The sequence below is a fragment of the Zootoca vivipara genome, chromosome 6, assembly GCF_965207765.1.
Source record: "Zootoca vivipara chromosome 6, rZooViv2.hap1.1, whole genome shotgun sequence".
Classification (NCBI taxonomy): Eukaryota; Metazoa; Chordata; class Lepidosauria; order Squamata; family Lacertidae; genus Zootoca; species Zootoca vivipara.
In genome coordinates this window covers 7,732,225-7,744,263 of record NC_142589.1, presented here as the reverse complement: position 1 = coordinate 7,744,263, position 12,039 = coordinate 7,732,225, and the positions used below count along the sequence as shown (strand labels likewise).

Sequence of the window (12,039 nt, the reverse complement as noted above, 5' to 3'; positions counted from 1 at the left end):
CTTTCAAAGCACCTCTCAGACCTCTCTAATTCAGGCTGAACACATCCAGCTCCCTCAACCGTTCCTCATAAGGCTTAGTTTCTAGACCCTTCATCGTCTTCTAACCATGGTTCCAAAGAGGCTCATCCAGACTACCTCTCCAGCTATGTTCACCCAGCAGTTTATTCAATTTTCATGACTTTTCTCTGACTGTCAAGCTCTGTTTTAAATGTAAAAGCCACTTGTGGAATATAGCGCAAAGTGTTGTGCTCGTTTCTGTGTCATTTCCTTCGGGGGGGGGGGGCGGATCTGTTTGCAAATAATATGGAAACGAGTGCTAAACTTGTGCTATATTCAAGAAGCAGCATTTAAGTTGTGTGAAAGCTCAAATATAATGTGGGAAATTAACACACTGTGCAAATGGAATGCACTGCCATGTAAATGGAATCCTGATTTCCTCATTAAGCAACTACTCTATTCCAAACTTAAAAATGGAAAGCGTAATGCTGGTGGTCAACAAAAGAGGTTTAAAGATTCTCTCAAGGCAAATCTTTAAAAATGTAGGATAAACACTGACAACTGGGAAACACTGGCCTGCAAGCGCTCCAACTGGAGAACAGCCTTTACCAAAGGTGTTGTAGGTTTTGAAGAATCTTGAACTCAGGACAAAAGGGAGAAACGTGCTAAGAGGAAAACATGCTTGGCAAATCCACACCATGATCAACTCCTGCTCAGAAACCAATGTCCCCACTGTGGAAGGATGTGTGGATCCAGAATTGGCCTCCACAGTCACCTATGGACTCATTGTTAAAACCGTGTTTATGGAAGGCAGTCTTACTCGGCTATGAGTGAGCGCCAAAGAAGATGATGTCCATTCACATGACATAAAATTCACTTCAGGAAAACTAATGGAATACAATTAGTGCTTAGCGTCCATTTCCATGTTACTGGGATCCAGGAGAGGAAACTATGTTTGCAGCCCCCTTAGCCTGGAAAACTGTGGGAATAAAGCAGTGAAATTTGGGGTGCTGTAACAGCACAGAGTCCTTTCCTGCTGTTTTCATGGGCGAAATCACGGGAAGAGCAGAAGCAGGAATGTGTGGGAAGCGCAGTCAAGTAGCGGCAAAGCCCAATGACATTTGTTGTTGTTGCCTACTGGGTATGAATGACAATTCACACAACATGCCAGTAGATTGATCAACAAGCCACAGTTCCACAACACAGCAGGTCCTGCGGTGTGAAAGAAATGTTAGAAAACGGGACAGAAATTCTACCAGCATGAACTCCATATATGTCCCCTCGAGTGTGTCAATTGGCAGAACTGGTACAGTTCCAGATGCCTCATGTTGTATGCCTGTTCTGCAGCCGAAAGAAATCAATATTTCAGTGTGGCAGTACTTGCACACTGTGGAACTCCCTGCCTTTGGACATCAGGCAAGTGCCTTCACCCTTTTTGGCACCTGCTAATAATAATAATAATAATAATAATAATAATAATAATAATAATTTATACCCCGCCCATCTGGCCGGGTTCCCCCAGCCACTCTGGGCGGCTTCCAACAAAACATTAAAAAACAGAAATCAAACATTAAAAGCTTCCCTAAACAGGGCTGCCTTGAGATGCCTTCTAAAGGTCTGGTAATTGTTGTTCTCTTTGACCTCTGGTGGGAGGGCATTCCACAGGGTGGGTGCCACTACCGAGAAGGCCCTCTGCCTGGTTCCCTGTAACTTGGCTTCTCGTAGCGAGGGAATCGGCAGAAGACCCTCGGCGCTTGACCTCAGTGTCCGGGCAGAACGATGGGGGTGGAGATGCTCCTTCAGGTATACTGGACCGAGGCCGTTTAGGGCTTTAAGCACTTTTGTTTGGATGTTCAGCTTTATTTAGCCTAACATTATTTTGACTTTTCAAAAGTTTTTAATCTTTGTTGTTTGTTTTTCTTAGCAATAATTTTATTGGGGTTTCCCCCCCCCCTTCTCATAAACTGCTTTGAGATTTTTTTATAAATAAATACTAACTAAATATATAATAATGAGGAAAGCTAGCACAATATCCCCCACGTCTTAATGCCTTCTGCCTCCCATCTCTTCGCTGGACTGCAGTCATGTCACACCAGCACACAGCGAGGGACCCAAATTGAGCGTGGCTCTCAGAATACCCTGCCCAGCAACTGTCCAGGATGAAGCCCCTTATCTGGACCTCCAAGAGGAGGAGGAGGAGGAAGCAGCAATGACAGGGCAGCATATGGCAGCAGACAGGGACAGGTTTGAACTTTGAACTGTTATATACAGATGGCAAGCCAGGCAGGAGACCTACAATCAACTTTGAGGAGTGTGGATTGTAAAGGAGAAATGAGTTTTTTGCTTGGCGTATCTTTTCAGCAAGAGCAAATCATGTAGGCTCACCCTCCTGAAATGTGAACAGAGCTGAATCCCCACCCCACCCCTAATGGAGCACTCCATGTCTCCAGTCCTCTCTTCCTGTGTTCTAGGCTGCTTTCAAGTGATATCGAAGGCCGGCTGATCTTGATCCCTGTCTCCTGGGAAGAAGCAACAAAGCTCTAGAGTATCCCAGTATATTTTGCTGGTGGACAAGGCCAGTGGCGGGGGTGGGGCGGGAGCAGCTAGGGCCTGCATACCCCACCTCCTCTGCCCCTGTTGCCTGAGGTGGCATCATAAGAAAGGGGAGGAAAAGGGAGGCTGGAGAGAAGTAGGCACTGGAAGAGGAACATTCATGGCCGTCTTAAGCACATCCGGCGCCGTGGTGCAAAGCTCCCTCCGGCACCCCCCCCTCCGGCACCCCACCCCCCGAGTTTTTTTTAGGGAGGAGGGTGATGCCTGTGGGGCTGGAGGAGGCAGACAGCGGTGGGAGGGCAGCTCCTCTGATGGGGAAGAGGCGAAGGCTGGACACCTCCCGGCTCAGCTGGCCGCTTTGTGCCACGTTGGCCATGGCAGATGGAGGGTCCGGGCACAGCGCTGCTTTGGCGCGGCATGGGGGAGGCGGGCGAGAGTGGTGAGCTGATGCCAGAAGGCACCACGTCCAGCCTCCACCTCTTCCCTGGTGCCCTCCAGAACTTGGTGCCTTGGCGCCCCGCGCCACTAGCCTCTATGGGTAAGACGCCCCTGGGAACATTCTCCGTCAGGGGTGACTGAAGTGGCAGCGGCTCCTATCCACAGCCGAAAGAGGAGCAGCAATGGTGTGTGATATCTCCTTTCTGGGTCTCTCCCCCTCCCCCCGCTGCCCCCAGCCTGCTGCCTGGGTGGCCCTGCCCTGCCATGGCTCCTCAGTGCCATTCCAGTGCCAGCCAGTTCTATCCCCCGACACACCAGCTTCATCAGTAATGTTCCTAAATGAGAGGAGAAGAGGAAACACCCAAATCAGCCAAGACCAAGGACTGAGCATGAGGGAGCAAGGGATTTTCCTCCCCTACGATCATGCCCAAGGATGCAAGGATCTGGGCCCACCTTCCATTGCCCCTGATGACGGGGCGTTGCCATCCAAGCACAGCCCCATCTGACTCCATCTCTCCATCACCACGGAGTGTCACAGAAACAATGGCCATCGCAAAGTGGCGTGCAAGCTCTCGCTCTCTCCCACTCTCCGAGCCTCTTTCTCCCCGAAAACCTCCACTCCCTGTCTGGGGAATCATCAATCATGATGACAGCCCTGTTAAGCCACAGGCTAGGCATGTTCTGCTGAGAGTGCTCTCCCGCATACTGACGATGCTTTGATTTACAAGCCATCAGGCTCTATGCGGGAAAACATGCTGGGTGTTCATTCTGCATCCGTGCTCCCAAAAGGAAAAAGAAAGAAACCTCTAGCCACTGCTGTTGTGTTTTGTTTTGTTTTAAAAAGGGGGCAAGTCCCTTCTGCAAAAATCTCTCCTTAAAAGACACCTCACCTGGAAAGGCTTTGGCCTAGCCTCTGAGCTGAACCAGATCCCTAGGATGCACAAAATGGCTACAAGGGGGAAGATTCCATCCCCTTCCATTCCTTTCGCCTTCCTCTTATTCTCTCCTCCTCTCGAATTTTGACCTAAAGCAGGAGAGCTTCTGAAATGAATGCTGGAATGGGAGCGTTCACAGTTTGCGACCACTTTCAGTTCAATTCCCTCACCGCTCTGTGTTACTGACACACATATGTCCATGAAGAAAAACACTGAGGTGATAATATGGAAGTAAGGAAAGTCAAAATGCTACTAGCCGCAATGGCTGTGCTCTGCCTTTACAAGTGGGAGGCTGCAATGCTTCTGAACACCAGCATTCCCTCCAACATTTCTGCAGTGAAAATAGGGGTGTACCCAGCCCATCTGATTGGGTTGCCCCAGTCACTCTGGGAAGCTTCCAACATATATAAAAACATAATACAACAATAAACATTTTTTTAAAAACTTCCCTATACAGGACTGCCTTCAGATGTCTTCTAAAGGTTGCATTGTTACTTATCAGTCCCATGGACTGCAAGAAGATCAAACCGATCCATTCTGAAGGAAATCAGCCCTGAGTGCTCACTGGAAGGACAGATCGTGAAGCTGAGGCTCCAATACTTTGGCCACCTCATGAGAAGAGAAGACTCCCTGGAAAAGACCCCGATGTTGGGAAAGATTGAGGGCACAAGGAGAAGGGGACGTCAGAGGACAAGATGGTTGGACAGTGTTCTCGAAGCTATGAACATGAGTCTGACCAAACTGCAGGAGGCAGTGGAAGACAGGAGTGCCTGGCGTGCTCTGGTCCATGGGGTCACGAAGAGTCGGACACGACTAAACAACAACAACAAGAAGAAGTTACTTATCTACTTGGCTCAGGGGCCGCATAACTCTATGCCCTCCAACATTTCTCCGATGGAAATAGGGATGTCCTAAGGAAAAGTGGGAGATTTGGGGATCAAATCAGAAACCAGGACGGCTTCTGTAAATCCGGGACTGTCCCTGGAAAATAGGGACACTTGGAAGGCCTAGCCGAGAGGGAGGAGAAGGCCGCCATCACCACCCACGGAGGAGGGAGGGAGGGAGAGGAAGGTGGGACAGCACTGCTATAGCCACATGCACCGTCCAGAGCATACCTGCCAAGTTCCGGCCTGAGAAATAAGGGACTGGACCGGAAGTAGCAGGCCGGAAGTAGCAGGCCGGAAGTAGCAGACCGGAAGTCGCACTGCAGCCATTTTGGAACTGGGCAAAGCAGCATCAAAAGTCGCTTCTGAGCATGCTCCGCCCAGTTCCAAAATGGCCACCGCGCCAGAATAAATCCATTTTTTTGGCTGGGGACAGCGGGAAAAACGGGGGTTTCCCAGGGAATACGGGAGACTTGGCAGCTATGGTCCAGAGTGCCTAGCTACAAGGACAGGAGGGTGAGGCAACACAGTTGCGCTCCTGGTTTCGTGTTTCTCTGCTCCCAGGTTGGGGCTAGTTTGCAAGCAGAGACACCGCTGGCCAGTCTACCAGACATTGCAACACTTGTCCTGCCCCGGGTGCCTGCAATCCACGCTACGCCCCTGGAAACCAGGGAGAGTTGCTCTTGTGCTCAGGTCCTGCTTGCTGGTTTTCCTTTGGAGCATCTTCTTGGCCACTGTGAGAAGAGGATGCTGGGCCAGAGGGACACCCCTTGGCAGGCTCTTTGGAGGTTCTTGCAGAGAAGCACGGCTGGAGCCGGCTGTTGACGCAGCCCTACTCCAAACAGACAAAGCCATCTAGAAAGGGGAAGCTGTTGCGTTGAATGGGGGAACGATTTGCATCTGCTCGGCCACCTTTTTACGAGAGTCAATAGAGGGGTGTGTGTCAGCGACAGACACTGCTCACCCACGTTGAGTGATGCAGTTACTTCCCAAGGCCAATCGCTGTCACCATCATTAGGAATTAGGAGCCGTCGTAGCGGAGGTTAATTGTTGCGGACACCTTGCATATGGCTGGGAATGCGATGGCCGACTGTGCCGCCAATGACAGTTGAGTCTTCACTCACCATCTGGTAGAGATTTTCTGATTGTCATTTCAAATTAAACTAATGAGCCCGGCCAAATATGTTCCCCCAAACGGATCCAGCCCCCTCTTCTCTGTTCACTGAGCATGGCAACCGAGCCAAAAGCTCGCGAGGAGGAGGGAAATGTCGCCTCCTTTTTTAGTTTGGAGGGGAGCTGTTGTTGAAAAGGGCTGCCCTGGCAACTTCGAACGAGGGAAGCAAATCTAGAGGCAACTGGAGAATTCCTGCGAATATGACATCAGGATGTAACAAGCTTTTTGCAAGGTCTTACGCTGGGAAAGGAAAGAGGGTGGACACTTCAATGGCTGCGGCAAATCAGAACTGCAACAAAATGCTGCAGCATGAGCGCTCCAGCTCCCAGTAGCCACCCATGTCTTCTTCCAGGAAGACTCCACAGGGCCAGGGTGGGATGTTTCATATCCTCACCCACCCCTGCTATGCCCCACCGTCACCCTTGGGAATGTGCCACCCTCTGGCAATTGCCTCACTGTGCCTCATAGGTGGGCCGGCTCTGAGATTCCATCCTACACCCTTTCCCAGATTGACAGCATACTGTGCCCACTGAGCCTGCTAACCTTTCAGCGGGCTGTTCTGGATAAACCCAAGCAACCAACCACCCATCCCGCCGCCGCTGCCATGTGTTGACCCCACAAACATATATGTACACTTATAGTTCAGTTAGTAGAGCATGAGACTCTTAATCTCAGGGTTGCGGGTTCAAGCAGGGTGTGCCAACTTGAACAAAATATTGTGGGGGGTCAGGTAAAACCCGCCCCGCACAATCGATCACATGACACAGTGCGCACACACCATTTGAATGGGAATGCCCATCAACTTTGCAGCGGCCCGCCCCCCCTCTAATATTTTACTATGGGGGCCAAAGCCCCCACGGCTCCTAAGAGTTGGCTCTTATGGGTTCAAGTCTCACGTTTGGCAAGAAATTCCCACATTGCAGGGGGTTGGACTAGATGACCGTTGTGGTCCCTTCCAACTCTTTGATTCTATGGTCTTGTTCACAGGTGGTGCTGTTTTTGTGATGGGCGTTTGGAGAATGCCTTTATCGCTGGTACCTAAACTGGGTGGAATGGGTCTGTCTCTCTGACTGCCCCTCTGAACTTTCCATAAGACATGGCCCTCGCTAGCCTTCCCCCAGGGCCTTCTTGAGTTGCTTTATCCCTGAGCTGTGGGGATGCCTCATGCCTGGCAAGTTTCGTATCCTGTGCTCCATTGACTATTGCCTCTGGCCGCATGAAGAACTGTTCCCTCAGGCTGAAAAAGCTTCCCTGCCCCCTGGATCTCAACTTTGCACTAATCCAGATATCTGGCATATTATTCAGAAAGGCATGATGTGAATATAAGAATATCAGGATATAAGGCGAGCCGGCGGAATCAGGCAAGTGGCCCGTCTAGTCCAACATCCTGTTCTTGCAGTGGGCAAGCAGGTGGCCCTGTGGCAAGCAGGATCTGACCAGAAGAGCGGCACTCTCCCGTCCTATGGTTTCCAGCAACTGGCATTCAGAAGCATCACTGACTGTGGAAGCAGAGCATAGTCACCGTTGCCCAGTGGCCATCGATAGCCCTCTCCTTTGCAAATCATAAGAACATAAGACCCAGCAGTTAGAATTCCTGATTTTCACCCAGGTGGTCAGTGTTCGACTCCCGGTATGGGAACCGTGCAATTTTTAAAAAAATGTTTGGGATAGCTCAGTTGGTAGAACATGAGACTCTTGATCTCAGGGTTGTAGGTCCAAGCCCCACGTTGGGCAAAATATCCCCGCATTGCAGGGGGTTGAACTAGATGACTCTCGTGGTACCTTCCAACTCTATAATCCTATGCTTCGAGGAGGAGAGCCTGCTGGATCAGGCCAGTGGCCCATCTAGCCCAGCATCCTGCCCCAAATGGAAACCACAAGCAGGACCCAAGCAGAAGAGGTCCTCGGTAGCCTTCTCCTCCTCTATGAATTTGTCCAGTCCTCTTTTCAATCCATCTAGGTTGGTGGGCAGGTGGCGCTGTGGGTTAAACCACTGAGCCTAGGGCTTGCTGATCAGAAGGTTGGCGGTTCGAATCCCTGTGACGGGGTGAGCTCCCGTTGCTTGGTCCCAGCTCCTGCCAACCTAGCAGTTCAAAAGCACATCAAAAAATGCAAGTAGATAAATAGGAACCGCTATAGCGGGAAGGTAAACGGCGTTTCCATGTGCTGCTCTGGTTTGCCAGAAGCGGCTTTGTCATGCTGGCCACATGACCTGGAAGCTATACGCCGGCTCCCTCGGCCAATAATGCGAGATGAGCGCGCAACCCCAGAGTCGGTCACGACTGGACCTAATGGTCAGGGGTCCCTTTACCTTTACCTTAGGTTGGTGGGCATCACTGCCTCCTGTGGGAGGGAGTTCCAGGGTTTAACTCTGAGCTGTGTGCAGAAGTCCTTTCTTTTTAAAGCCCCGGATCTTCCAACATTCAGGTTGCTCGGATGTTCTGGGGTTGTGAGATGGGGAGAAAAAACTTCCCTCTATCCCCACATTTTGCTTACGACATGTTGACAAGGGTTCTGGGGACTACGGCATCGGAATGACAGAGGAGCCTCTGGGCTGCCCTTCCACTTTGTAATGAATGAAGCAGCGGCACAGCGGCATCCTCTCCTCTCCAAAAAAATAAGCAACCTGTCAGGTAGAGTAAATGAGGCCTTCAAGGCACTAAGTGCTCTCCAGACAGTCCCCATAAGTCACCAGTCAAAATACACCATCAGCAGAGCAAAGTGAAAGGGATGCGATGATGCCTGGGCTTTTGGCTTTGAAGAACACCTGACCTGCGCCAAATCAGCCCCACATCTGACTCTTCAAATAGATTGAGGTTGAATCCTGGCAAGACAGAAGTACTGTTTTTTGGGGGGGCAGGGGGCGGGATGTTGTGGAGGACTCCCTGGTCCTGAATGGGGTCACTGTGCCCCTGAAGGACCAGGTGCGCAGCCTGGGAGTCATTTTGGACTCACAGCTGTCCATGGAGGTGCAGGTCAGTTCTGTGTCCAGGGCAGCTGTCTACCAGCTCCATCTGGTATGCAGGGTGAGACCCTACCTGCCTGCGGACTGTCTCGCCAGAGTGGTGCATGCTCTGGTTATCTCCCACTTGGACTACTGCAATGCGCTCTACGTGGGGCTACCTTTGAAGGTGACTCGGAAACTACAACTAATCCAGAATTCGGCAGCTAGACTGGTGACTGGGAGCGGCCACCGAGACCACATAACACCGGTCTTGAAAGACCTTCATTGGCTCCCAGTACATTTCCGAGCACAATTCAAAGTGTTGGTGCTGACCTTTAAAGCCCTAAATGGCCTCGGTCCAGTATACCTGAAGGAGCATCTCCACCCCCATCGTTCTGCCCGGACACTGAGGTCCAGCGCCAAGGGCCTTCTGGCGGTTCCCTTGCTGTTAGAAGCCAAGTTACAGGGAACCAGGCAGAGGGCCTTCTCAGTAGTGGCGCCCGCCCTGTGGAACACCCTCCCATCGGATGTCAAAGAGAAAAACAACTACCAGACTTTTAGAAGACATCTGAAGGCAGCCCTGTTTAGAGAAGTTTTTAATGTCTGGTGTTTTATTGTATTTTTAATATTCTATTGGGAGCTGCCCAGAGTGTCTGGGGAAACCCAGCCAGATGGGCAGGGGAGGGTATAAATAATAAATTATTATTATTATTATTATTTGAGGAAAACAAGGCCCTCCAGACACTCCGAACACTCGGGGCCAGCCCTACCCTTAGGCAGAGTGAGGTGATTGCCTCAGGTGGCAAATTCTGGGGGAGCAAGAAGCAGTGGCAAAGGTATTGGTGGGGAGAGCTGTAAGTGTTTTCCAATCTTAAATTTGGTTCTCTTAATGTCCACATTCATTTGCAATTTATTTGTTTTTTAAAGAATTCATCAGCACATTTTAATGGATGCTTTTGGAGAACAAATATTGTTAGTTATATTTTCTTACGAAATTGTTTCTAGGCCATCAAAGCTGATGAGAGCTGCCACATTTAACAGTGATTTTTTTATTTAAAAAAACAGATTGGGGGGAGGCTCAGCCTTATTTAAGAAGATGCAATTTGAAAGAGGGTGGCTTACTGAAACCTGTTTTGAAATCCACACCAAGGGGAGAGAATTCCATCGCTGAGCAGACCGCTCTGGGCTACAAAGACCAATGTCCTGACTTTGCAGAGGGGAGCTTACTATGATTTCTTTCCATAGTATCACAACATCACCCTATTCACTAAGGCTGCATATGCATGACTGCTTGTTCCATTTTCATGACATTTCCATAACTGTTGATTTCAGCATTATATCTTAGCTTTCCTACGACGGAGAAGCCACTTCCAGAAATATAGGGAGCACACAGCAAGTTCAGCACTCATTTGCATATTGCTTATAAACCCTTTTTTTCTGGAAGCCAATTATATGGAAATAAGCATTAAACTTGCACCATATTCTGCTGTATTTCTGGAAGAGGTTTCTATGTCCCCTGGAAGCTCAGATGAAATGCAGAAACACATAGTTAGCGAAATGTCATGAAAGCAGAATAAACTGCCTTGTGAATGCAGTCTAATTCAGTTTTGTAAACAGCCCCTCCCTCAATCAACTACAAGCAGAAATCATAACCAGGTTACTGTTTGCTTCTTCTTCTTCTTCTTCTTCTTCTTCTTCTTCTTCTTCTTCTTCTTCTTCTTCTTCTTCTTCTTCTTCTTCTTCTTCTTCTTCTTCTTCTTCTTCTTCTTCTTCTTCTTCTTCTTCTTCTTCTTCTTCTTCTTCTTCTTCTTCTTCTTCTTCTTCTTCTTCTTCTTCTTCTTCTTCTTCTTCTTCTTCTTCTTCTTCTTCTTCTTCTTACGTCTGTCCCCCACCCCCACCCTATTTTTAGGCCAGAAAGGGCTGACATGGATCATTTATAAACATACTGAATAGTGAAAGAAAGAAAGAAAGAACATAACATTGATATATTTATTTGCTGGGCTCCCTGATTGGCTGGAACTGGCTGCATTGTGATCCCTGATTGGTTGGGATCACCCAACCAGGGAGAAGGAGGAAGCGGCAGCAAAAGTTCAGAATGGAACAAAAGCGAAAGCAGGAGACAGAATTGAATTTCAGGTTCTGAACGTTTGACAATCATTATTTTTGATCCCAAATTCAAACCAGGGGGATATTTGACGTCGTCCTCATAAGGATGCGACCTGTAGAGAGAAGACGTTTGCAAAAAAAACAACCACCCAGGGAAGGAAAAGAGGCTGGATTTCAGAAACCCCAGCAAAAATTTTACGTTCCATTCCAAACCAAAAGCTTTCATTTGTCTCCCATATACCCGCTCAAAGGAGATGTTACCTCTGTCTTCTTCCTTCTCTCGCACGTTCCTGCCCTTGAGAGCTCTACTCCAAGTCCCGCCGTAGTCCCCTATCTTGCTCCTCCCCGCTGTATCCTTGGAAGGGCTCTTAAACCAAGATCCATACCTCCGGGCTACGGTCAAAGATTCCGGTGTCTCTTTAAACTCCCTGCCAAGTTGTAGCGTCACCAAAGACTGGGCTTCCATCCCATTCCCGGGGCCATCATTGGCCCTGGGCACATTCTCCAAGACTCTCACCTCTCCGGTGAAGCTGGCATGGAGGAACACTAAACTCCCAGCAGTCAGGTAGAGGGCAATGAGCGTGAAGAAGCGGATGGGTTTCCGCCGAAAATACCGCTGGAACTTTAGCAGGAGCTTGGCCATGCCGGTTTCATTACGTTCCTTGACTGGGCACAAATCCGCAGCACGCAGAAAGGCTCCAGCCGTGAGCTTGCCAAGGAATTCCCAAGCAGGCGGAATAAATTGTGGTTGATGTCAAAGGCCAAAACGGAAGGGAGACGACAGTGTGCTATTGCCGATGGCTCAAATGCGGCATTTTGGCATATTGGGTACCCAAAACACCACACGATTCTAATGGTCCCCCAGGCCTAGACTTGGAAAGGGAAGGTGTATTGTCTTATTTTAGATATCAGTCTTGCTCTGAGATAAGGTGGCGCTTTCTCAAAGCATCGTTTTCTGCTGGCGCCTTTGCCTCCCATTCACATCCTCTCAGAATCTGGCCCAGAGAT

General features: G+C 49.5%; 1 protein-coding gene across 1 annotated transcript in view; it reads right to left on the bottom strand.

Moving 5' to 3' along the window:
- The window catches only part of WSCD2 (WSC domain sialate O sulfotransferase 2), a 50,016-nt gene extending 38,250 nt beyond the window's left edge, over positions 1-11,766 (bottom strand). Inside the window, exon 1 of the mRNA XM_035119701.3 lies at positions 11,293-11,766. Within this exon, the coding sequence (XP_034975592.3) occupies positions 11,293-11,674 (382 nt within the window). The 5' untranslated portion in view covers positions 11,675-11,766. The remainder of the gene's footprint in view (positions 1-11,292) is intronic.
- Positions 11,767-12,039: the final 273 nt, after the last annotated feature.